Source organism: Hyperoodon ampullatus, assembly GCF_949752795.1.
Source record: "Hyperoodon ampullatus genome assembly, chromosome: 7".
NCBI classification, from domain to species: Eukaryota; Metazoa; Chordata; class Mammalia; order Artiodactyla; family Ziphiidae; genus Hyperoodon; species Hyperoodon ampullatus.
In genome coordinates, this window is record NC_136920.1 from 14,652,368 (window position 1) to 14,679,690 (window position 27,323).

The following is a 27,323-nucleotide window of genomic DNA, read 5'->3' on the forward strand; positions in this document are numbered from 1 at the left end:
TGAGGCTTCCATTGGGCCCAATGTCGGATGCACCGCCTCTGGACCCGGAATTAGATCTCTGATTGGCCTCTACGGCAGGTAAAATCTGAGAAAGGGATTTGATACTTTATTGGCTAACCTAGCTGTCGCTTTTTCTACGTGTCATATTATTGAATATACGACAGTGGAGAACGGAGGTAGGAGGAGAATTTAATAAAGGTAGGTAATACTTCCGGAAAGTTCTCAGAAGGCGCCGGAAGTAGTTAACGGAAGAGGGTAGGCAGGGCCCGAGGCAATCCAATGGTAAGAGGCTCCTGGAGAAAGGGGGCGGTACCCCGGGAAAAGATTGACCAATGAAAATCATTAACGCCAGACACCGGGACATCGCCGGGGCAGAGGGGACGATGGAGAATTTCACGGCGCTGTTCGGGGCTCAGGCTGACCCACCGCCGCCCCCAACCGCACTCGGCTTCGGAGCCGGAAAACCTCCACCCCCACCGCCTCCTCCTCCGGGTGGAGGGCCCGGCCCGGCCCCGCCCCCAACCGCGGCCTCGGCCTCTTCCGGCGCTGACAAGTCAGCGGCAGGTTGTGGCCCCTTCTACCTAATGCGGGAGCTGCCAGGTGAGTACGAGGCCTGGCCAAAGCCAGCCAGTCAGATCATAGCGAGGAGGGAATGGGCGTGGCTCTCAGCCGGCTGGCGGAGGTGAGGGGTAAAGTAGGCGACGCGTGTGGGGATTCCAGAGCTGTATATCAGAGAGGACTCTGAGGATTCAGAAGCAAAGGGATGACATGAATTCTTGGGATGGATTGGGAATGAGAAGAGTGGATATCCGTGACCACCTTTCACGCTCTGTCGTGCCCCTGTCCCTGACAGTGGTTTATGGCTCCCTAAAAATTATCCAGAGTTTGAGTTTGCAACTTGAGAGTTCTGATTTAATATCCTTGCGAACTTAGTTTCAAATCTGCCTCAAACTTCCTGTTGGTTTGGGGCGTGTTGCCTTCCTTCCTTCTCTGGGCCTCGGCGTTTCCTCATCTGTTGGAAGTGATTAGAATTTTTTAAAAATAATTTAATTTATTTATTTTACTTATTTATTTTTGGCTGCGTTGGGTCTTCGTTGCTGCGCGCGGGCTTTCTCTAGTTGCGGCGAGCGAGGGCTACTCTTCGTTGCGGTGCGCGGGCTTCTCTTTGCGGTGGTTTCTCTTGTTGCGGAGCACGGGCTCTAGGCGCGCGGGCTTTAGTAGTTGTGGCTCGCGGGCTCAGTAGTTGTGGCTCGTGGGCTTTAGAGCTCAGGCTTAGTAGTTGTGGCGCACGGGCTTAGTTGCTCCGCGGCATGTGGGATCTTCCCGGATCAGGGCTCGAACCCGTGTCCCCTGCATTGGCAGGCGGATTCTTAACCACTGGACCACCAGGGAGGTCCTCAAGAGTCATTCTGGATGTGTTAAGTCTCCAGGATGCCTTTTAGTTCATCCCAAGTCCTACTGCTACATCAAGAGCTGAGAGAAATAATAATGAATATTGTTACAGACTTTGAGGTTCACAGTGCAGTTATTTATATTATAGTATTTAATACTTAAATAGTCCCTTGAGATAGGCATTGTTATCTGCATTTTATAGTTGAAAAAACTGAAGCAAGGACTTCCCTGCTGGTCCAGTGGTTAAGAATCCGCCTTCCAACGAAGGGGATGCAGGTTCAGTCCCTGGTCGGGAAACTAAGATCCCACATGCTGCTGGGCAACTAAGCCCACGCGCCGCAATTACTGAGGCCCCGCGCACGGCAACGAAGATCCCGCCTGCCGCAACTAAGACCCGACGCAGCCAAACAAATAAATAAATATTTTTTAAATCTTTAAAAAAAAACCCTGAAGCATAGCGAGGTTGACTTGACTTTAGTTAATTAGTGGTTGATGTCTACCAGCAGTTTCTTTAACCTTAACCTGTTCTGATTGTACCCATTTACAGCAATCACTTGATAGATATTGACTATCCGTTCTGGGCAAACACTGGGTGTGTAAAAAGGGAGCATGTGATGAGAAGGAGATAGAGATCAGTAAGCTTGGTCCTTGCTTTTAAGCAGCTAATTTTACTTAAGAATGAAAAGTATGTCGTTTAAAGATAAAATAGTGACTGTTATTTCTTGTCAGGATCAATGTCATTATTTTCTGGTCATGCCTCACATACAACTACTAAGAACTGCGTAATGGTTTTCAAAATGTGTTTCTTGTTGTTCAACGTGACAGCAAGAATAAGTTGTCACTTTAGCTGGACTTCGAAGAATTCATACTGGTGAGGAAAATTAGGAAGAATTTTCCTATAATTAGGTCAATTTTTCTAAACGAAATTTTCTAAAAGGAAACAATATGAGGGGTATTTTTTTCAGGAGGTGTTGGATACCCGTTTGGATGGATCAGAAATTTTACATAGGGGAGTAGCAGTTGGTCAGGCCCCAAAGCTAAGTTACAGTAAGATGTGTTTAACCGTGAGTGACAGTCAAAAGAATTTGAGCTTTTTCCTGAGGGAATAGGAAACCATTGAGATATTTGAACTGAGTACTGCTTCTAAAGATATCTGGAGAATGTGGGTGCCATGTACTAGAATAAAGGAACCATGAGTGAGGTGGGGAAGATTTGGAGTTAAAAAAAAATTAAATCTGCAGTGAATTAACTAAGACAATGTTGGAAATGGAAGATTAGTTTTCAGGAGAGGAAACTGAAGAAGAGAGATTTATAAGTCATCTTCATAGAACTGATGGGCAAAACAGAAAGTTGGATGGACTCTTAAGTTAAAGAATTTACAAAAAAGCACAGAGTGCCTTTTCACTTGAGCCTTGAGAATAATCATCTGGAAGGAGAGCTGACAGAGAGGAAAAAAATCAGGATGCTCTTAATGGCAGGAAGCAGTGCTGAGTTATGAGAAGTACCGGGGCACTGAGTCTCCTTCCATTACCGTGGACCACTCTTCTGAGATATTTGGCTTGGGAAGACAAAGGAAAAGAATAACGTAAAGCCTGAAGGTGGGGGGGAAAAATACATTGTTCATTGAATGTGTGCAGAGTACCAGTGGTCCGTGAATGAACAAGGCATTTTCTCTGTCCTCAGTGGGCTCATAGCTCAGAACCCGAGTTTTATCAAGTGAATGATTATAAACAAGTCACTTCTGTCATTTGTACCCTGAGTGTTCATCATAACTATACATGAAATTGTAGGCTAGATATTTCTACCCTCGCCACTGGACCCTAGTTAAATTACTCATAAGTTTGTATTCTTTCAAAAAAGCCAGCCGTGAAATGTTTATACTAATAATGCCTTCCATTTATATACTACTTTATACTTTTCAATATGTTTTCATTTGAACCTTAAAAAGAATTGTGTAATTAAGGTAGCTTTTACCCCATTCCATAGATAAGCGGAAACTGAGACATAGAGGACGGCTAGGATTAGAAGTCTAGTTGCCCAGCTTCTAATCAAACATTTCTTTCTTCTAGGCAAAGCTATCATATTTGGTATTATTAGGAAGACTAAAGATGGTGGTAACAAAAGTTATGCAGCAGTAGCTAGAAAAATCTCCTTAGTTAAAAAAAAAAAAAAAAAGGAAGCAAGACACTCAAGCCACTGGGTCATATTTGACCCTAAGTTTGGTTGTAGCTCAGCTGTGAGGTTATATTATTCTGGTCATGGCCAAAAGTATAAATTCTCATTAGTACATTTATGAAACACAGAACAGTGCACAGTGCTTAGCACAGAGTATAAGCATCATGTAAGTTATTACTCTGGTTAGTCCGAGTGTATCCTTCATTGGGTTAAAGCAGTTTCCACTGCTGCCCTATTTGGATTTTTGCCTATTTTTTCTCCTTCGCATTCCAACCTACCATTCTATAGTATTATATTTTTAGTGTTTATTGTATGTTATTTACTTTTGCTATTTCTTACTTTTTAAATAAAGTTATTTATTTTTGGCTGTGTTGGGTCTTCGTTGCTGCGTGCGGGCTTTTCTCTAGTTGTGGCGAGCGGGGCTACTTTTCGTTGTGGTGCGCGGGCTTCTCATTGCAGTGGCTTGTCGCGGAGCATGGGCTCTAGGTGCGTGGGCTTCAGTAGTTGTGGCGCGCAGGCTTAGTAGTTGTGGCGCATGGGCTTAGTTGCTCCGCAGCATGTGGGATCTTCCTGGACCAGGGATCGAACCTGTGTCCCCTGCTCATTAGCAGGCAGATTCTTAACCACTGCGCCACCAGGGAAGCCCTACTTTTGCTATTTCTTACTTTAAAAATAACTTGTATTTATTTATTTGGGTAATTCTCACTTAAAAGATTTACTCCCTTCTGGGTCAATGACTTAAAAAAAAATTCTCTCCTCTTGGTACTAATTTTTCTTATGATTATTCTCCCTGTATCTTCCAGGCAGCACAGAGCTGACAGGCAGCACTAATCTGATCACACACTACAACCTGGAACATGCCTATAATAAATTCTGTGGGAAGAAAGTGAAGGAGAAGCTAAGTAACTTCCTGCCTGACCTGCCAGGGATGATTGATCTGCCTGGTTCCCATGACAACAGCAGCCTCCGCTCCCTCATTGAGAAGCCCCCTATTCTTGGTGGCTCTTTTAATCCTATCACAGGGACCATGCTGACTGGCTTCCGCCTCCACACAGGCCCGGTGAGTCCCCTCATGGGGAGGCCTGAAAGGCACGGAGGTGGTTTTTCTGTCTACCTCTGTTCCTTCATAACTTACTGAGCAGAACAGATGATGGGAGCAGGGGATTTCCTCCCTCTCCTCACCTGGACCTTCCTTTGGTTCCTTCAGTTGCCAGAGCAGTGTCGTCTGATGCATATTCAGCCTCCCAAGAAGAAGAATAAGCAGAAGCATAAACAGAGCCGTACCCAGGATCCGGTCCCCCCAGGTAAGAAGTGGTTCTCTTCAAAGCCAGAAAACCGGACGTTCTGAATCTGTTTTGACCTTCCTCAGTTAAAAACCCAGTCAAATTCCTTATGAGCCCTGGACTCCCAGATTCTCCTTAAAGAAGAAATTGACATAATGTGGGTCTCCTGGGCAAGTAGGAACTTGGGACAGGAGCTTAAGCAGTGCCTCCAAATCCTTTCTGGTCATTTGAAGAAAAGCAGTTGCCCTCGACTAGGGGTCTTCCTCTAGTCTTCAGACTTACGGCGGTGGAGAATTTTGAGCTCGACAGGTGATAGGCTCCTCATCTCTCCTACAGAAACACCATCTGATTCAGATCACAAGAAGAAGAAAAAGAAAAAAGAAGAGGATCCTGAACGGAAACGGAAGAAGAAAGAGAAGAAGAAAAAGAAGGTATGGGAGCGGCTGGTGTCTGCAGCCCGGTGAGTTTTCCCATCTCACTCATCCTAGGTGGAGTCTGGCTCTCTTACTCTTGCTCACTTTTCTTCCCCAGAACCGACACAGCCCTGACCACCCAGGCGTGGGCAGCTCTCAGGCCAGCAGCAGCAGCAGCCTCCGCTAGCAGGACCAGGGGACTCTGCCAGGAGGACCTTCCTGCTGTACTGAACCCACTGACAAAAGCTGCCTTCCAGGCTCTTGGTCACCACCTTGGGAGCATCCCCTGCAGCTGGGACAGAAGCCAGCTCCTGCTGTGCTCAGTTAAGATGAACACGTTGTAAGAGAGAAGGGCTATGCTTTTGTAAGCCTCAGCCCAGTTTGCTTTCTCATGGACATCTCTTCCTCTCCCAGGAAGCTTTCTTTTCATCTCTTTTGTGCCGTTTGTCTGATTTAGGACTTTATCTGATTTTTTAGGATTTTTATTTTCTTAAAATTGCATTTATCAAACTGGCTGAAGTGTGGCTGCCTGTTAAGAGGTAAGTGCCTTTCTATGAGAGTCAGGGTTTAAGCCAAGGCATGCTAAGATCTGAGGGGATTTGGGTCTTGTATTACATTATCTCATCAGTAGGCAGGGAAACCACCAAAATGAGATTGGGGAACATGGTCCAAAGGCGAGGCAGAGCTTGCTAATACCTTTCCACAGCAGACACATAACACTCTGCCTGTAATGTTGAGAACCAGTAACCTGGATGATCTTCAGGCTCTGTCTCAAGGAGCGGATTCACTTAGGTCTCAGCTGTGTTCTGGGTCAATTTTGTGTTGAAACAGAGTAGCCAACGGAAAAAGCACCCACAGTTACCAACATATTTCAGCAAGGTTGCTTCTTGGTCAAGCCTATCATTTTTTGAAATAAACCTCTGGCAAGCAAAGGTAAATGCTTCTCTTTATAATAAGAACTTTTGACCTGCCTCATTCCTTAAGACAATGAAATTACTTGGCCAATGTGAAAACATTTCTAAGCTTCTAAGACAGCAAAAAAAAAGGTAGCCTAAACTAGCAAAATGTAAAATAAATCCCTTCGGTCTTTGCAGCAGGCCAGATAACCAGAAAACATCCATGAGAAAACAAGCTAATGTAATCTGACTTTAAGCTCAGTTTGACACAGAACAGGTTGCCGTGAGCCAAGATTGTTCACCTAGATCAGCAGGTGGAAAACCACTCATTCAGTTCGTTTTAACTAGGATTTCAGAGCAAGAGTTTATATACTTAAGTTATGGACAGTGAAAATAGAGGGTTCAGGCCAGTTTTCTGAGATTTAGTATCTGAGGGTGCCTTTTTAAAATTAGGGCACAGCCTTTTGCTTTCGACAAACGGAAGAGACAATATGAGATGTCAGACTGCCACCCATATATCCCTCTAGTCTATCTGCCTTTAATAGGCTTTCATCCTGTGATCATCCACCAGCTCACCTTTGACTACATCCAAAATGAGCTTTATTTTCCAGAGACAAAATTCTGTATTAAAGAACAACTGTGGCAAAAGTCAAGAGCTCTCTAAGCTTTGAAATGACAAGTTTTGGTGGTTACAAAAGACCTTTTTCTGAAACATTTAAATCACTGAAATAAAAACAGGACCTCTTGTTTTAAGTGGTTATTTTCACTATAGTCCTGCTTAAAGAAGGACCAGGACCAGAGACACTTACGAGGTTTTCCTTGTAACTAACTTCCCATCAGAGATCATTCACCCTGCCTTAACCACACAAAATAACACAAGTCAGGGGGAACTGGTTAGATCAGGATTTCTTTTTATTCCTTGTTGGTTTAAAATGGCTAATCAGAATAAAAAATAAAAGGGCTTCTGTTTAGAGGCTGGGGTCTTCCCTACTTAAAGGTTAGAACCCAGGTATCCCCTCTACCCAGCACCATACTGAGGTGGGCTGAGGGGTAACCCCCAAGGGACAACTGGAGGGGCCTAGGCCTGCCACTCCTTCTCTCTATCCCGTTTTTGGCATGTGATGAGAAATATTGCTTTTTGGATTCTTCTCTCCCGGCCTTGAATTTTAAAAATAATGTCAACCGTGTGAGTTGGGGGAAGGCTTTGAGGGGCCAGTTGAAGAAGCCCACCATAATCCCTCTCCCCCAAGAAGGGGGGATTATCCAATATTGTTTCTGGAGCTCAGCCAAGCTCTTGTCCTGATCTCCCCACCACCACCACCAAAGTCATGGGGCTGTGACCCCTTCCCTGGGGAAACTAAGTGCCAGTGAGCCTAGAAAACAAACTCTCCTCTCCAGGTCCTTCCCTCCTCCGACCAAAACCCCACCCAGACGCGCCTCTCCCTGGGTTTCTTTCCTGGTCACTTAGCACCAACAACATGGGGTGCTATTTCCTTAGATGGTAACTGGGACAAAGAGGGAACCACGGGGAAAAGGAAGAGTTCGATCGATGTCTCCCCTCTTTTTCTGCTGGTCTGAGGAAGAGTAAAATCCCCCTCCTTATACATATCCCTCCCTCATTTTCCCATCCCAGGATAGATATATAATTTCTTTGATATTTATTATTTTATATATATATATATATATATATATATATATATATATATATATATATATATGTACACACACCTGGTAACGCAGAAGAGGAAAAAAATAGAATCCGTAACAATAATAAAAAAAATTATTTCTGGTTTAAAAATGATCTGGTTCCCTCCAGGGTGAGCAATTGCACAAATGTCCACTGAGTCTGGTCCAGGTGTTAAGGAAGGGAAAGGTCTTAAAAGGTGAAGGGGGTTGCTACCCCAGTCTCAGGGCCCCAACTCTCCAACTCCCCAACCCCACTGCATTTTATAAAATGTCCTCATCCTCTTGGAATCGGTTGTTTAAAAAATGTCCATGCAGGGGAGGGGAGCCCCTTGAGGAAAGGAAGGTGGCCACCTGGGGCCCTTTGGTGTAGGCGCAGAGGTGTGGGGGAGGGGAGCTGCCCAAAGCTCACACCGAAATCTCATAGGTGGTGCCACCCACCCCTGACACCTTCTTGACTCCTCCCCTTGTGGGGCTACTGAGAGGTGGCTGGCCTGGGCCAGGGGAGGCTGAGCCTATATTCTTGGGCTGCCCGTTGGTTTTGCTGTAGGCGGTCTTGAGCTGTACTTCATCTCTGGGAAGAAAAGAAGAGAGAGGTGTCAGAAGTAGGACACGCAGCACCGAAAAAGGAGGTAGTTTAAAAAGAGAAAAAAGGGCCTCCCTGGTGGCGCAGTGGTTGAGAGTCCGCCTGCCGATGCAGGGGATACGGGTTCGTGCCCCGGTCTGGGAGGATCCCATATGCCGCGGAGCGGCTGGGCCCGTGAGCCATGGCTGCTGAGCCTGCGCATCCGGAGCCTGTGCTCCGCAACGGGAGAGGCCACAACAGTGAGAGGCCCGCATACCACAAAAAAAAAAAAAAAAAAAAAAAAAAAAAAAAAAAAAAAAAAAAAGAGAAAAAAATGTGCTTTCTACATATATACTTTCTTACACAAAGATTCCCTTTTATTTTACTGCCCTGCTTACAAGCAGCCTGATTCCCTCTCCTCTACTTATTCCTTTCACTCTCAGGCAAATAAGTTACTTTTTAGGAAGACAGGACTAAGAAAAAAGTATTAATCCTCAGTCTCTTAACAGGAATAGCCCATGAAGGCAGCTGGAATAAGAGTGAAAATGAAGGGCTATCTTACAAGCAGGATAACCCTGGGTCCACTTGCACTAAAATGTACAAGTGAAGCCCTGATACCTTCTGCAGGGCACTACACTACTTTTAAGTCCATTGGGGGCCAGGATGGACTAATACTTACTTGGGTGTCAGTAATGGCTGCAAGGCCACTTCCTCTGTCTCAGAGACACCAGATGGGGCTTTTTGGCTGCTGTAAGACATAGATCGGCCCACGTAGGGGGCAGTTGGGCCTGGTTCAGGGGACCCTAGTCCCCGGCCCCTTAGCCCATCTGGCTTGCCAAAACGGGGGACAGCTGGGCGTCCCAGTGGAGTCTTGCCCAAGGGTGATCTCTTCGAATCATCTGAGGAGGAACTAGTACGAGGGGCATGGCCTGAGCCTGGTGTTGACTGGATGCCTGAGTCCCCCAAGCCTGGTTCTTCCTCACGGCTTGGGAGTGGGGGTGACTGGCGTAGCAGCTTCTCTCGTTCCTGGAGGGAGGCCACAATATGGCGCGACAGATTGTCGTACCGGACTGGTGAGGGCTCTCGGTGCGTTGGGCCGGTTGGCACCAAACGTGGGTGCCTCTCGGCTTCCCGTTGCTGGGCCAGCCGGGCTGACAGGAAGGGAGAGGTGTAGCCTAAAGGTGGGTCTGGCTCAGGCCCTGCCTGCACGGACTCAAAATCAGGGCTGTCTGAAGGAGTGAGCAGACTGTCGTAAGATAGGCTTCCATTACGTGTCTGGTTGGCCAAGCTCTTATAGGAGGTGGAGGTTGTGCCCTCTGAACGAATGGACTGCAACTGGCCCAGCTCAAAGCCTGTGCCCTGGGCTGACTTGAGGCTGGAGGAGCGTGAGCCACTGGACAGTGGATCAAAGTGAAAGCTTTTGCCAAAGGTGGGAGAACGGAAGCTCTCTGGCTCCAAGCTCGGCTCTGAACGGTAGCTGGGATGATGGCTGCTCTCCGCAATTGAGGTTGGCTCCTTCAAGCTGTCCCCACGACTCAACTGAGGGAGAAAAGCAAAGCAGGTTCTTGGTGCTCCCCCTCTTGTCCCCTCTTGGGACACTAGGCCCCAGAGCCCAAGGAGGCAGTCAAAAACAGTATTTGCTATGTGCCAGCAATATGCTTAGAATTTTCACATGCATTATCCTGTTTAACCCCTAAAGTAAATCTGTAAGTAGGAACAAATAATATCTTGTTTTAAGATGCAGGAAATGGGACTTAAGAGAGGTTAAGGAACTTCTCTGTGATGGCACAACTGGGTTTTGAACTCAGATCTGACGCTGTAATCAATGCTTTTATCTATTATGCTACCGTGACCTCTCTTGGATGAAGGACAAACTGTCAATGCTATTACTAAGCCAATAATTAGTAAAATGCCTTTCGTTTTCTTCTCTTCCCTCTGCTGCTTCCTTCCCTTCCCAGAACAGCTGGCATACATGACAACCCTACTTCTTAGAGAGCACTCAGTACCTTGGCGCTGGAAGAATGAGGCATGGCGGCTGATGTACTGCTGCTACTGTAGCCCGGCCGGTACTTGTACATGGTAGGGGTGGGGGGGCTGTCCTTGCCCAAGAGGCTGCTCTCTGCAGGAAAAAAGGCCCATGGAGCACCACTTTACAAGCTGTTCTCTTAACCTGGCTAGAGTTCCTTGAAGTACAGGGGGAGAACAAGGTAGGAAAAGATACACCAAGCAAAGGAACATAATGGTTTTGCTGAAATCAAGACTACAGACTCATACCAGCCCAGAACACAGAGTGAGTGAATGTACCAAACAGATCCCAGAATGTTCTCTGGTCTGTCCGGATGCTGAGAGTACACACAGACACACAGAGATGTCCAACTCACTGCCAATAGCGAACTGTCATCCCCTTTCTCCTGGCTGTCCAAAGAAGTGGTTCAAGTACCACGTGCTGGGTTTTCTCAGTCACAGCACAAGCATTACCTCCCAGCCCTTGCCTGTGTCATCTCCCCAGCTAACAAATAACACTCTCACTCCTGCTTCTGCCCTTACCCTCATTAGTAGCCAGGCTGAGGTGTGTCCGTAGCCCTGCGTAACGGCTCAGGTCTGGCTTAGGAGGGGGTGGAGGTTCAGCATCTGCAGACTGGCTTTCTGTTATCTCCAGGCTTCCTTTAGACTGGATACATGAGGGAAAATCAGATTTAGAGAACTGAGCGTTAGGGCAACTCAAAGTATGAAACTGGTATAAGAGGGGCACTGGGTAGTCATCACATACTTCTGAACTGGAATTGGAAGACAGGACACAAGATCAGTTTGGGGATGGTTTTGGAGAAAGAAAAGCTTTCAACAAGGGTTTCATTCTGTCACTTACTTGTTTATTTTCACCAACAACTACTTGTTGAGCTCCTACCATCTATAAGCTGCTATGTTAAGTCCTATGAAGACATGCAAATGAATGGACTAAATTTCTACTGTCAGTGAACTTACAATCTAATGGGAAAAAGAAGATATGTGTTTAAGTAACTTTAACACAAATCAGAAAATGATAAATACTATAAGAGAGATGTAAACAAAGCCAAGTTTCCATCTCTTTGCCATGGGTGAGATCCCCCAAGTTACCTAGCTTTACTTCCCTAAATTCCTCACCTTAGTTCTCCTCAGCTCTCCCTGGATGCCATTGTCCATGATCTTCACAGTTATCTGCCCATCTGACACTTCTGGCCGAAGGAAGGGTGGTCTGATTACAATTGTCTTCTCTTTCTTTGGTCTCCCCAAATACCTGAGTGTCAAGAGTGAGAGGGCTTTCATTCATTCATTCATTCATTCCAAAATATCTAATGGTTGCCTACCTTGGGTAGAGCAGTTTTACAAATACAAGAAACAGTCCTACCAGGCCAGGGAAAAGATCAGCATTGAACGGTTTTATTTGATTCTATGAAGAACAAGAACAACAGCAAGACCAGGCCTAGGGGCAGATACACCTAGCTCAAGGCACTCGAGTAAATCTCATCCTCAGTTCTCCAAAGAGAGTAACATAATATCTAAAGAATACAACTGAACTCACAGGGTCCATTAAAGGATGGCATGCCTCTCCCTTGCAGGCACTTCCCATTCTAAGAGAACCCTCCCTAAAAGGCAGCCAGAACAAACCCAAAGAAGACAAAAGTTTTGACCAAGGGCAAACACTAGAGCAAAGGGGTAGGTGTACCTGGGTGCTGGGGAACTGCAGAGTACACGGCTGACATTGTTACAGCAGCCATTAGTGAAGGGGTTCACACCTCCCCGGAATTTACCCGTAACCTAGAGGGAGGGAAAAAGGACCAGATCAGTCAAAAAATGGGACCTTGACCTCCAAAAGCCAAAACACAAATCAATGACAAATTATTGTGCACCCACTATCTGGGAGATATAAAAATGAGTAAAATACAGTCCTACCATAAAGAAGCTTATACTTGTGACGACTAAGAATGGGAACTCCAAAGTCAGGGTCATCGGTTCAAATTCTGGGTCCACTCATGGTAGCTATCTGACTCTAAACATCAGTTTCCTTATGTAAAACTGGGATAAATAGCTCTCTAAATATTGAAAACTAAGATAACATACGTAAGAAAAAGCAAGTAAGGTTAGCTATTGTTATGGGCACAAAAATAATTGTTTTCCTTTAAGCGGGACTGTAAGCTTCTTGAGGGCTGGCCCAGGTCTTTCACTGTTTCTATTACCTCAGAGCCTAAATTGACCAGTATACAGCAGACATTCTATAAATGTTTGTTAACTAAGAAATGGCCCGTTCTCATGCTTACATGAGGAACTTGGACACCTCATCATAAAAAGTATACACTAACGAGAGGGCCAAGAGACACATGCCCTGCTCTTCAGGGATCTCCCATCACTTCTCCCCATACCTGTTCATTGGTTGTGCGTCCCCTAGCCACCAGCACCACGTGAAATCCCGTGAGGCCAGCTACTGGGATGAAGAATAAGCCAGCCACACACATCACTGCCATTCTGAAGCCAGACAATCAAGGAGAGCAGAGCAACGTGATCTCGCCTTTCCCAGCCCGTGCTGTAGCCATCTTCCCTTTGACCCTCACTGCCACAGGACTCAACTTTCTACATTCTTCCCCCTCCCACTCCTGCAACCCACAGGCCTTGAAGGATACGTGACAGCCGTGCGGACCCCTGAGAGTTCCTCCATGTGGTAGAGGACATAAAGGAGGCCAAAGCCAAACACACCCATAATGTGGGCTGTCAGGGAAAGGAGGAAGAGGAAGAAATAACGGTAGTTCCGGCGACCAATACAGTTGTTCACCCAGGGGCAGTGATGATCAAATTCCTAGGAGCAAAATGAGACAGACTGAGTGGCATCCTTGGACCATGGCACTAGACCATTTCTGTCAAACAGAACAAACAGCAGAACTTAAGTGTTTCTTTTAATAACCTGTCATCATGTTCACCATTTAGCTACAAAATTTAAAAACAGTTCATGCAGTTTATCTTGCTCTATCAATCTATAAGGAAGACGTTCCAGAGGTTGATCGAAGGCCAAGGCCACCTCTCAAAGTTTATCCTATGTGACCAAGGAACTCTGAGAGGTACAAATGTCAGAGGCTTTGCAGAAACATTAAGATTCATGAAAAAAGAGGCTTGGAAGAAAAATCTGGCAGGCAACTGCTTACAGCTAAGTAAAAATGCACTGAAAAAAGGGTTAAAAATAAAAGACAAGGAATGCAGAAAAAAGAAACAGAATTGTAAAATTTGAAGGCAACAGCATGATGAAGTGGAAGGAGTGGAGAACACTAAGCAGGTCAAATAACTGAAAAGATGAGCCAAGGGATGGAAGGCTGGGGCTATGACTTATGGTGCTGGGAAAGCCTATGCCTACCCACTGGGGCTCCCTCCTGTAACAGAATATTTATGCTCTACCTCTCATGCGTACATCGTTGCTAACACTTTCTGCCAGAGCTAGAACACAGCCCAGGCAGTCAGGGCTATATTTTCATCCATGGCCAAGAATCCACTGGACTCTATTCTTATTCTGTGGGTAGGAAGAAGATAACTTAGGTTCAGCTTACCCCACCCAGAGTTCTTACCTCCACACAGTTGTCACAGACGCTGCAGTGGGAACATCGAGGAGGACGGTAGAAGCGGCAGGTGGCACACCATTTCATGCGCACCTGGATGCCCTTGATCTCCACTGTTTTGTAAAGGGGAGCTCTGAAGTCATCTTCCTTGTCTTCATCCTCTTCAGCTGTAGAGAGTAAAAGTTAATGAAAAAATGACTATGCTAGAACTGTACTAGGCACTAGGGATGCAGTGATATTTAAAATGTGGCCTCTGCCTTCGAGGAATTCACAGTCTACTGGTGAGAGAGACTAGGAACTAGTAACTCTAATATGGTGAGATCAGCTCTATATACAACACTATGGAAACGCAGATGAGGAAGCAATTTATTCTACACTGGGAAATGAGGTTTAAGAATATGACTCAGAGGTGGCTCGTTTACGGATATGCTGATATTCTTGGTTTACATATTATATTTCAAAAGAAATAGACACTTTATATATCCAAGCACATCTATAATGAGTTTGCGTAATAGTTCAGTATCTACAAGTACACGCCTGAACTACAACAATCCGAAAGAGGAAGTAACGAACTAACATCAACCTTTTTTCTACACACAGACACCCTTGCCCAAAAGATCTTCCCCTAGTTCCCTATATACATTTCAGTACTGTTTCTTGGTTGCAGACATTCTCTTTACCTGAATGCCCTTTCAATTTTCAGCTATCAGAAACTCACCACCCCACTTCAAAACTTAAAGGACATCGTTTGCCTTCTCATCTATAGTGTGCAATTTTCATTTTTTATTATTAATCTAAAAAAAATACCCATGAGAAGGAAAAATTAAGTAAGTGATGGTATAGGAATTAAAAGTTTTCAAATGTACTGACTTAGGGAAATGCTAACAATGTAACTAAGTGAAAAAGTACAAGGTAAAGAACTGTACAAACAAAAAGATCCCATTTTGAAAATAGAAATAAAAACAGACACACATATATATGCTACAGATTTATGGTATATATAAATAAATATTGTATGTATAAATCTTCACAATATTGATTGGAAGGAAATATACCACAATGTAACAGTAGTTATCTCTGGGCTGGGAAATTATAGGTGGTACTTACCTTTTTTACACTTTGTATATAATGAATATTCACTACTTATTAAAATCTTTTTTAAAAAAAGTTTTTTAAAGGAAAAAAATTCAAATGCTACTTATATTGAAATATCTGATTCTTCCACACTATCATATCAGAAGTGAGCTTTCTCAAAGTACTACAGTTCTTTGATTATTCTTTAAAGTTACCACAGTGTATTTATTTATGTAAATGTCTTCTCTATCTTCCCTTCAAGACCGAGCTATTTGACCATCATAATAATCATCCCAAATGACCGTATCATAATAATCAACAAATATTTGATAAATGAACATTAAACGCTCATTAAAATAGCCTTCCTTGGCTTTAGGGACTCAAAGCACCTTTTGTTAATCTAAGCTTTGAAACAAAAGTCACCATGCACAGTGACACAGGCTTTGTGAGCACAATGAATTTCAGAAAAACCTCATCTCACTGAAGTTGCTATCCCAATCCCACCTGCCTCACTCTTACAAGGTAACTTCACATTTGAGAGAAAAATGAGATGTCATCAGTAACAACCATCATCAATTCTCTTTCTATCTCTTATTCCACTAATGCTGGTTGGTCCTCACTCTCACCTCCTATTCCAGAAACAGCCTACTTCTGTAAGCATAACCCTACCAACATGCAGAGCAAAGCATCTCCTTCTTCCAGATGGCCACTCTTCAATCACCCTCTTTCATCACCTCCTGCTTCTCTCTTTTCTGGTTCTACCTCCTCATGCTATCGACATGCTAAAGTGTTCTGTATCATTAAACAAGCAAACAAAACTCCTCCCTCTGCCCTAAGATATTCCATCTTCTGCCTTCTCTGCTTAACTTCCTGAAAGAATAATCTTAATACTCATTGACTCTGCTTCCTCATTTCCTATTCACTGCCTTCCAAACCATTATAGTTTTGGTAATTTAACTGTCTCTCTCCCGCATACATACATAAACACACTATTAAAACTATTCTTGTTGGGAATTCCCTGGCAGTCCACTGGTTAGGACTCAGTGCTTTCACTGCTGGGCCTGGGTTCAATCCCTGGTCGGGGACTAAGATCCTGCAAGCCATGTGGCCAAAAAAAAACAACAATGAAAGCAAAAACAAAAAACAACTAGTCTTGTGTGTGTGTGGTTTTTTGTTTTGTTTTTTGTTTTTTTGGCCACACCACGCAGCACGCAGGATCTTATTCATTCTCCAACCAGGGATGAACCCAGGCCCCTTGCAGTGGAAGCGCAGAGTCTTAACCACTGGAACACCAGGGAGGTCTCAAACTATTCTTGTTAAGATCACTAATTTCTTAGCCACTAAAACAATGGGCAACTTTGAGTTTCCATACTACTGGACCTAATTTCTGATATTGCCAACCATCAGCTACTTCATGAACTCTCCTCAGTTCCCACTGTGTCCGGTTTGTCCTCCTCCTAACTTTCCTTGCTCAGTCCCTCTTCAGCGGCTCTTCAGCGGCTCCTCCTCCTCCTCATTATTAAAATGTCAGTGCTGGTCAGGCTGACTTTCGTTCCTTCCTAATCTCATTCTACTTTCTCTAGACAATCTTACTCCTGTTGCTTCAAATACTACATGGCTGAGGACTCTGCCATGAGTCTGACTACTCAACTGCCCATTGGGTAACTACCTGAATGATCCATTAAGTATCTCAAATTCAACATGTCTAAGATGCTCTGTCTTCCCTCCAAACCCACTCAACAGTCCTATAACTTGGGTCTTGGTAAAGAACCAGCATACAACCTATCTTTTAGGTTAGGAACCTTGGAACTACCCTAGACAATTCCTTCACCCTCTCACTCTCCCCTAGTAAGCAATTAGTAATGAAAAATTCTGCTGGGTCTACTAATGAAAAATCTGTAAATCCAGCTTTGAATTCAAGTTCTCATCTGGTCTGCATTATTGCAATAGCCTCCCAAAAGGTATCTGTACATTCTTATAAGAATTATTATTGTAGGGCTTCCCTGGTGGCGCAGTGGTTGAGAGTCCGCCTGCCGATGCAGGGGACACGGGTTCGTGCCCCGGTCTGGCAGGATCCCATATGCCGCAGAGCGGCTGAGCCCGTGAGCCATGGCCGCTGAGGATGCGCGTCCGGAGCCTGTGCTCCGCGACGGGAGAGGCCACAACAGTGAGAGGCCCGCGTACCACAAGAAAAAAAAAAACAAAAAAAGAAAAGAATTATTAAGGTAAAAGGAAATGTGATCCTGTGATTCCCCCAATTAAAGACGTCTTGCTATCCAAAGGAAGAATTATAATCTATTTAATTGAGCACATAAAGTCTTTTACACTTGGCTCTGGTTTATCTCTTGCCCCTTCTGGCCCCACCATGCATTCTAACTTCCACCCACTGAATTCTGCATTTCACAGCTACAATTCTGTATATGCTGCTTCCTCTTCCTAGAATGCCTTTCCCTTCCATCCTCTACTCAGTAAAGTCCTTCCTACCTACCTTCAGCAGCATTTCCCCAATTTATCTGGGCAGATATATGTGCCCCTTTCTAAGGTCTCAGAGAACCTTTCTCATGCTTCCATTACAGTTTGTTATCACACTGTCACTCTCTAATTCATCTTAGATAGTATCAAACCTAGCAACAATGCCCAACCCATGTGCTCGAAATAAATTTCTGCTGAATGAGTAACTGAAAATCAAAGAGTTGACCCAAAGTGGATCAGATGCCTAGAAGTTATGACATATATTCCTAAGATCCTGACTTGCTTTTCATCATTAGACTATAAAAGTATCCCAAACCCCAAGACTCCTAAGGCCCCAGACCAAATGTATAAATGTCCAAAAATCATTCTTTTTCAAAGGCAGTAAGATATTTCCAAGAGAGAGGAGGGAGATCTTACCTCGAGGGAAAATCCCTGGGTCCATGAAGGTGGCCATGCTGAAGTTGGCCAGCACAAAGAGAAAAACAATCGCATTGTAGATGGGCACTGCAGGTGACACGTAGAGGCTTAGTCCTGGACAGCTGCACAGATAATAAAGAAAATGAGGGGCTGCCTCTAACACTTTGGACACCAGCCACATAAAAAAATCTATAAAGATTCAGGGACTGCCCTGGTGGCGCAGTGGTTAAGACTCCACACTCCCAATGCTGGGGGCCCGGGTTCAATCCCTGGTCAGGGAACTAGATCCCACATGCATGCTGCAACTGAGAGTTCGCATGCCACAACTAAGGAGCCGGCGAGCTGCAACTAAAGACCCAGTGCAACCAAATAAATAAATATTAAAAAAAAAAAAAAAAAGATTCAGTCCCCATACCTATATATAAACCTTGTGTGGTTCACCTTTGAAGTCTCAAATTATCTTTATCCTTCCCAACAAGTGGGTCTAGTTTCCCACAGAAATACTCATTTTAGGACTTCCGTAGTGGTCCAGTGGTTAAAAATCTGCCTGCCAATGCAGGGGACACACGGGTTCGATCCCTGGTCCAGGAAGATCCCACATGCCGCAGAGCAACTAAGCCCGTGTGCCACAACTACTGAGCCTGCGCTCCAGAGCCCACGCACCACAACTACTGAAGCCCGCCTGCTCTAAGAGCCCGCGCACCGCAACTACTGAAGCCCACGCGCTCTGGGGCCCGCAAGCTGCAAGTATTGAGCCCGCACACCACAACTACTGAAGCCCATGTGCCTAGAGCCTGTGCTCCGCAACTAGAGAAGCCACCACAATGAGAAGCCCGTGCACCACAATGAAGAGTAGACCCCGCTCGCTGCAACTAGAGGAAGCCCGCGCACAGCTACAAAGACCCAGCGCAGCCCAAAATAAATAAATAAATACTCATTTTTGATCAAGGTACAAGACTCATAACCCACTAAAGTCTGTGTTCTTCAAATTCATTCTTACCTCGTGGATCTTTCCACATGTTTTGGACTCTGTCCTTACCTCCTTTTAACCAGGCACAAGAGCTAGGGACTAAGTATGTAACTGACACCAGCTGCATTCCCTTCTCTGGAACAGCCTGAGGCTTCTGGACCCCAGCCATGCCCCACTGACCTGCACATTCACCCAAAGCATGGGACACCACCTGCCTCTCTGGCTTCTCTTCCCTCCTCCCAGCTGGCTCTGAACTACTCTCAACTGCCTAAAGTCTCTCCAGATACATTATACATCAGATATCCCTGAGAATTTTATTCAACTAGAGGTTAGCTCTCAAGGTAAAGAAAAGGAAACCACTCACAGGTAAGGAAGGACACCAAGACACAGGACTAGACCCCGAGATGAATAAATGAAGCAGAAGAGTGGAGGAGCAAAAAAAGGGAAGACTTCATCAGACCACAGCAGCCCCAAATCCTGCAGGAAAAAGAAACTGGCCACACATATCCAATATTCCACAGGGTTCAAATCAAGAGATATGCTTTAGGTAACTTTTCCTTGACAAAACAGTGACCTAGTCCAGGATTAAGCTCAGTTTCTGTCAGGATATATGTCTCAGGAATGCTGCAAGAGCTCTCCCTTTCTCTGAAGATGGTTCCTGGGAGCTGGAAGTGTCAAAAGAACATGTGATGTGCTGCTTGCTTGGTCAGTGGTATCAAACACCCTCTCTCCTGTCTCAGCTCAGGAAGAACTTCCCATAACAAAACAGTGGCTAAATACCCTAATCTGCTTTGTGGCTGAGAACTTAATCTCCAGAATTAGGCCAGCATCTGTCCCTGTTCCCTTTATCTAGACCAGTGGAAGGAAAGGAAGAATTCACTGAAGGAAAGGAAGAAGGGGCCAGGAGAACAAGACAGCAAAAGACTCCGGAGAATTAATCCACAGCAGTCCTGGATTCTGTTGAGAGGTGATCTGTCTCCATCAAAATAAAAAGCACAGGGCTTCCCTGGTGGCAGAGTGGTTAAGAATCCACCTGCCAATTCAGGAGACACGGGTTTGGGCCCTGGTCCGGGAAGATCCCACATGCCATGGAGCAACTAAGCCCGTGCGCCACAACTACTGAGCCTGTGCCCTAGAGCCCACGCGCCTAGAGCCCAGGCTCCGCAGCGGGAGAGGCCACCACAATGAGAAGCCCGCGCACCGCAGCGAAGAGTAGCCCCTGCTCGCCGCAACTAGAAAAAGCTCACACGCAGCCACGAAGACACAGTGCAGCCAAAAATAAATAAATGAAAAAAAATAAAAAGCACAGCCCTGAATAGTGATTCAGGACAATTCAGAAGAACTGAGCTCCTCAATGAAAAATAAACTAATGATGAGAAGTAAAACTGATTGTCACAAAGCATCTCACAAGTCTTTACCAGCACCATCTATCTATTCAAATTCCATTTAGCCATTCATTAAAAAAAAAATTTAAGTAAATATTTATGATGTGCCAGGCTTTTTAGATAGTAATTATCAATTAACTCTGCTTCTCTTTATGGGTCAGTACATAGTTGGGAGACAAAATAATGAAGCTAGAGCGCAGGCAGTGATTTCAAGGAAAAAACAGACCTTCAGTCACAGCTCCAGTTTTATTCTACCAAAGTCTCCTATGGAAGCCTCTTCCTCTGGGGGTTCTTTCATTCAAAAAAGATGTCCCCATACCTTGGCAGGGTTTGGGGTAGAATACAAGCAAGAAGAGTCTTTACACAGCCCCACCCAAAGCCTGACCTCCTAAGCTCCTTAAGAGGGAGGGAGAGAAACTGAAAACCAGTCATCCAGGTCAGAGCACCTCCCTAGTACTTAGCTGTCACTTTAATTTCCACCCAGGGAGAGGAGAAAGGGTGACTCACTTGACTCCTACAGCCTGGGAAGATAATTAGAAGGGAAAAAGAAATGAAATCCTTAGAACACTGAAATGTCCGTGATTTAAATGTCTCATTCCTAGAATTGGCTACGTGGCCTCCTGAGCTTCTGAAAAAATAAGGGTACCTCCATCTCTGAGGGAAACTAAGGTGAATGAGAATGAGACATCAGCCCCCTTGCAGGCCCAGATGTCAGTCTTTCTGACCCCATTCTTTCTCCAGTTTCTGCATTTCCAAACAAAGCAAATCACTCCATTTCTCGGACAGCCTGCCAATGACCTGCCCCTGGATAATGAACTTTACCCCTACAACCTTCTTGATATCAACCCATCCCATCTGAAGTGTGTAACTCTAGAATCAAGTTCCAATATCTGTTGCCAAAATAAAGCCTACCCTCACAGTGGCAGTATCTGGAAATAATGCAAATAACTCAACTTCACAGGCAACAGCTGCTCCTAGAGTCAAGTCAAAGACCATTGCTTCCAACCTGAGCACTCTGAGGGGACATCCCACCAAGGAGAGGCCTGTGAGACCAAAGCCTGCTCCCTCTGTATCCCACGTTCTGCTTGGCTCCAGGAGAGGCTTGCCGTTGCTACAGAACTTTGCCAGATTCCTAAATGACCACCCCAAGTGGCCCATCTGAATCTGTTGCCTTTGATGGACGGAGGAGGGCTGGGCTGAGGAGCTGCTGGGCTCGTCCTTAGCCGATGGCGATAATCACAGAGCTCCAAAGCAGAGGGAGTGGCCGTAGCCCAGAAGGCTGGCTGACTCACCAATGAGACTCCCAAACCTATACCATCCCAGGGTGAACAGGCTCTCCTGCCCATCCCTTTAGCACTCCTGTTTTCAAGGCCAAATAAAATTGGGAGAGTGGGTTTCAATACCCACACTCCTGCAAATCTGTTTCCTAGCCCTCTCTAACTCTGCCCATTATCAAAAATGGATAAGTTCCTGGTAAGAAAAATAAAGTAGGAGTCAAGAAGCTTTGGATTTTAACCCTGTCTTGATCAATGCTTTGCTATTGTAGCCTTAGGTAATTCACAGGAAACTCTCCAAGCTTGTTAGGTCAGCTACCTAATACAGGTACGAGAATGAAGGACACAGTGTCTGAAATGAGCCTAGAATTCTTTTTAAGCCAGCTGGTTTAACACTGAGCATTCATGGGAGAGAAGAAACAACAAAAAAAAACACATTATTAACTATCTCCATCATCATCAATTATCATTCCAGCTCCACCTTCATCGCTAACTCCACTTCCTCTCCTCTGAACTACTAGATTCAAGAACATTTAACAACAGAGGCACTTCGCTCCTAAAGAACAGGTCTATGCATTCCTCCCATGCCTAGCACATACTTTGACTATGTGTATGAACACTGTGACTAGTGTTCTTTGGTGATGAGGCAAGGCTAGAATGAATATCCCACTTCTTGCCCCTGGGGATCCTCAAGATTCCATAGGAAAACAGTCTCTCCCCTTCTAGTGGATAAATTTCTCGTAAAAGACTTGATTTGTCCTGTCTTACCAGACTTTCAAGCAGCTGAATACAAGATATAGGACTTGGGCGCTTATTCCTAGGTGAGAAAACAACGTGGGGAAGAAAAGTACAACCACTGCTCAATTAATGCCCTAAATCACGAGGCTGCTCCCACTCAAATCAGGTGCTAGCACCTCTGCAGTCATGAAAAAAAAAGGCCAGAAGGGAGAGTCACTGAGGTTGCCCAACTCTGTGGATGAAATGCTTGAGAGGGGATAGAGGCAGAAACTGTAATGGAGAAAGCTCTTTCATGGATGGGACACTGAAAAGACCATCATGGATTTCTGGACAACCCTGACTTATCCTTCCCACAGAGGATCACTTGCAGCAGAGACTTTACCCCCATGTCCTCCCCATCAATTTTATTTTAAGATTTCTTTTTGATGTGGACCATTTTTAAAGTCTTTATTGAATTTGTCACAATATTGCTTCTGTTTTATGTTTTAGTTTTTTGGTCACGAGGCATGTGGGATCTTAGCTCCCCAACCAGGGATCGAACCCGCACCCCCTGCATTGGAAGGCAAAGTCTTAACCACCGGACTGCCAGGGAAGTCCCCACCTCATCAGTTATAGAAACAGATATATGGGAAACTAGCTGACTTAACTCACAGCTCAAGGAGACTTTAGGGGATACAATTCTGCGATTTATTTCAAATGGTATTGCCAGGAGCCCTAAGAAGGTCTCAGGGGTCCCCAGGAAGGCAAAGAGGAGATACGCAGTGTCTGGGCCTCTATGCACCAGCCTCACTTGAACCAGAGCAGCCCTACTCTGACATTTTAAATACTGGGGTTCCCCAAAAGATCTCATTTGAAAAAAAAAAAAAGGTCATATTGCTTCAATAAATTGCTCTAGGTCAACTTCCTCATTATACACAGAAGAAAGAGGTCCACAAAGGTTAACAGACTTTACCAAAATCAGCTTGTCCCAAACAGTGCTTACTCCTCTCACCTGGCACTGCCCCCCTGCCAATCACAAAAGGAGACTAAACTAAGCCAGATGAGGGTCCAGGCCCATTATCTTAAATGCAGTGTCTGTTACCTAATGGGGACCAGGAGGGTTACTTTAGCAGACACTCTCCTTCCCAAATAGTGAAAAGAGAAAAGAATTAACACAGGTTCCCCAATAACTCCTGCCTAGCTTTAGTACTGGACAAATCCTATAAATGAGAGGGACGGGGTCAAAAGGCGAGACCTCAACTGTTCTATTCGAGTTTCTCTGGGGCAGAAGAGGATCACCATTTTTTTGATGACGAAACCCAACTGATAATTTCTGCTCATAGCCTTCCCTGCTTGACAAAGAAACACGGAGGGTAAATTGTTCCTAATTAGTGGAAGCCCACATGCCTCCACTAATTATGTCTGCCAGCTGAAAGGGCTCTTCCTCCTACTCCAGTCCTATAGGTCCCGAAGTAATTCTCACCTGGGGTTTATACTAACGTAAGAACAGACAGTTGTAGCCTAGTGAAGAGAACAGGAGGATGACAAAGTAGCTACAGGTTTAAGGCCCCAAATAGGAGCTGGTTCAAAAAGAGCTTTCCTCTTGTCTCTATCTGAAACCAGTCATTCTTTTTTAGGTGGTATATGGTTTTAAACACAGAACTGAACATCAAAAGGGACAGAGCAGTTCTGGAGAACAGTGGTACCTGAGCCCAGGTGTATACTTGCAGAGGAACTGCTATGGTCAGACGGCGAGGAAGAGATGAGAATTTCAGAGGTACCAAGAGCTAGGTAAGATAAACAGGGTATTTATGTCTCCCCAAAGTGGACAAGGGAAAGCCTAGGGAGGAAAAGACAGCCCAGAAACGTGTCCTGAGGAAACTGCCAGGGAGAACTCTAGCTAAGACTTAAGGCTCTTCTAACTTTGGGTTGGAGGCAGTATTTCCAAATAAGAGTCAATACTGTCCTCCAAAATTCTTTGTCCTGGGGCTGAGAGACCATGGGATAAGGAGCGCTCCCTGCTCTTCTAGCATCAGGCAACGGGGAAGCAGGTTAAATAGCTTCAACTATCACTGAGAAAATGTCTATGTCAGGACAACTCTTTGTGGCAAAACTGGTAGAACCAGCCAAACACTTCAATGGTTCCAGATTAGCAAACTAAGAACAAGGTTTCTGCTTGTCCAAACTCAAGAACAGATGGGTTGAAATAGAAACCACTGAGCCAGTTCCCCAAATTTCCTAACTTCCTGAAGGCTTTGCCTCTTAAAGGAAAACAGACCCTCCCCAATTAAGCAGGTCTAAGGGTGTCAAATTGGTGTTGTACTTATCCCTTCTGACACAGCACCACAACAGCTATAAAGATACTAAGATCCCATATAAATGTCCCTTGGTTAAAATGCTGATTCCACTTAGTGGTCATAAGAGCAGGCACCAAAACAAGTCTGACACTGAAGACTCACTCCTTATGAGTAGGAGTGGAATCCTTGAGGGTTTCAACAGGTATGCTCAGGCTGAAGAGCTGGGGGCCAAAGAATCTATGACTTCTACTCTTTAGAGGAAGAGGTGGGAAGCAGGATGATGCCCATACCTTAGATAATAGATTCATTCTTTCCTTGTTTAAAAACTAAATAGGAAAACATCATATTTACTTTACTTTTGCATTATTACTCTTTTGGCCAAACGACCCATAGTTTTTAGAATTCCTTCTGGCATCATAAGCTCTGTTTGGGTGGAGGTGGCGAGTGCCCCTTCCCTCCTATCTCAGATTTAATTCCTGCCTGTACCCCAGCAACTCCTGCTCATTCATCCTTCAATGACTCCAAACTGCTTTTATTCCCAGCCACGTCAATTCATTCTCTTCCTCTTGCCAGCAACCTCACACTGGCTCTAAACAGCACCCCACCATTAGGTCTGAGCCTGAATCACAGCAAAGTGAACTCCCCAGAAAATCTAGCATGCTCTGATTGTTCCAAGAGCTACAACCGGAACACTAACTCAATGACTCAACAGTTTAAGGCTCAGAAGCCTGGTACTTGTTAATTTATAAACAGGTAACGGCAAAGACGCTTGCCAGGTAGTCGACAGCTGAAATACCAGGGAAAAGGAAAAAGATGTAAATCACTCACGTCTCCTCCAGTAACAAGCAGATGATGAACAAAGGCTGAATATCCTAAGTGGGAAATCTTTCGACACCAACTGTTTTTCCTAATAGGACCAGGGAATGGGAGAAATGACTGTCATTCCCTTCAGCAGGAACTAACGTAAAGGAAGTGTTCTAGAACTCTCTTCCTAAATAAAACTTGCCCTTTCCCAGTGGCCTTCCCTTCTCCAGCCTTTGGCTCTTAAGAATACAGAGAAAACCATCTGAGTAACTCTAAGAGCCCAAACCATCTTATTGGTAGACCTTCGAAACCAATTCTGAAATTCTCTAGTACTCCCAGTTCCCACAGTCTCAAATCTAAGCTTCAGATATCCTGGGGAAAAGCCACTACTTTTTGAAAAACCTTTCATCTAGTCCAGTTCTCTCACAGAACTGACTGCTTAGGCTGCTTCAAGACTCTCTGGTGATTCCCTCCCATTTCCTTCCTAGCGCAGAATCATCTAATGATGAAACTGGGTAGGAAAATATGAAGACATCTGTGATTTCAAAGGAAGGGAGGCAGGGGAAAGTAGAGGAGTCAGCAGAGTGAAATTCCTAACAAGGTCGAGAGGGTAGGCCTGTTCTTACTCTTCTTGCCGCATCTCTGGGATCTGGATTTACCTGAATCAGACCTCAAACTCTCCCAGTCACTTGCCTTTGCAAGTAAGTAGCCAAACTCAAGAGGAAAAATACCCCCTCGCCTCCCATGGAACCAAACCCCCCCACCCCCGCCCATACCACTACTGGGAGAAAACTCACGTAAAGGCAAAGAAGAGGGTCGTAGCTCCCACTAAGAAGATGGCGGCTGCCGAGACTGGAACATACTTGCTGGGTTTGAATCTCTTTCCAGACTCCGCGGGCATGTTGGAGCTCTGATGGAAGATCTGCCCTGCCGCATAGCCCAGGCCCACACAGCGGCGGAACAGACAAGAAAATGGGATGAGGGAGACAACGGCCAGAAGAGTACAGAAGGAAACCAGGGAAGCAGAAAATTTAGAATTATCACCCTTCCCCCTCCCAAATAAAACCAAAGGTCAAAAGATCTCAAATGAAGGAAAGCACATGGGAGGGGGAAAGGTGATTCCAGATGACGAACAACCACCTCCCCAGAACAAGGCAGAAGGAGAGATTAAGAAACACAACTTGTACGGCTTAAAAGTTGGAGACACACAGTAGGCTGTACACATGAATATGGCTGCAGGAAGAGAACATGGGCAGTCAGACAGATCAAGGAACAGCTCATGGAGGGAGGCGAGTCTTCCAAAGGAGAGAAGGGGAGGATATCAGGGTAGGACGGAACACTTCAAGCAGGGAAAAATCCTTTGGAGGAGATACTACAGAACCTCCACGACTACCACACTTCCACAAAACGTGAGCAGCACCTAAAAGAGGTGTTTCTATTTCAATCCAAGAAGGAACCTGGCGCCCCTTCCAGCTTTAAAGAGAAGCCGTTTTTACTGCAGTCTTTGTCCGTTTCAGGCAGTTTTCTCAACGCCACCACTCCCACACCTTGACTTCAGGGCTTGTAGTCTGGCAATGGTGGTTTAATTTTATTTACTTTCTCTTGATGGTTAAAGCTGGGCAGCAGCTGTTACAAGGTTGAGTTGTAAATCCTTTTCTTTGAAGCAGGAGGGAAAACAGAGAGAGAGAGAGAGAGAGAGCGCGCGCGCGTGCGCGCGCAAGCTTGCCTGTCTTCAGTCTCTCGTTATTCCCAAACCCTTTAAGGGCTCCTTTTCCTATGGAGTTCATGCACAACTAAAGGGAAACATATAATCCCTGAAGCCATGTTCTTCCCAATAAGCAAAATAAGATGGAGAAATCAATTCCACTCGATGATACTTTTAAAAGCTACTGTGGATGAAAGCAATGTTCCAAAGAGGTCCCTATTTCCA

At 45.1% G+C, this 27,323-nt stretch overlaps 2 protein-coding genes across 2 annotated transcripts; one reads left to right on the forward strand and one right to left on the reverse strand.

The window, feature by feature from the left end:
• The first annotated feature begins 368 nt into the window (after positions 1-368).
• Positions 369-5,700, forward strand: MED19 (mediator complex subunit 19). Its single transcript, XM_079708031.1, has 5 exons — positions 369-600; positions 4,371-4,627; positions 4,775-4,871; positions 5,187-5,281; positions 5,382-5,700. The coding sequence occupies exons 1-5, from the start codon at positions 384-386 to the stop codon at positions 5,448-5,450; spliced, it is 735 nt and encodes a 244-aa protein (XP_079564157.1). The 5' UTR covers positions 369-383; the 3' UTR covers positions 5,451-5,700.
• A 2,225-nt stretch (positions 5,701-7,925) lies between these two features.
• Positions 7,926-26,294, reverse strand: ZDHHC5 (zDHHC palmitoyltransferase 5; the record flags this gene model as incomplete). The annotated part of the gene is made up of 11 exons (XM_079708194.1): positions 7,926-8,416; positions 9,087-9,946; positions 10,414-10,526; positions 10,955-11,078; positions 11,549-11,681; positions 12,111-12,202; positions 12,805-12,907; positions 13,063-13,235; positions 13,993-14,150; positions 17,947-18,068; positions 26,191-26,294. The coding sequence occupies 11 exons, from the start codon at positions 26,292-26,294 to the stop codon at positions 8,251-8,253; spliced, it is 2,148 nt and encodes a 715-aa protein (XP_079564320.1). The 3' UTR covers positions 7,926-8,250.
• Between the last annotated feature and the right edge of the window lie 1,029 nt (positions 26,295-27,323).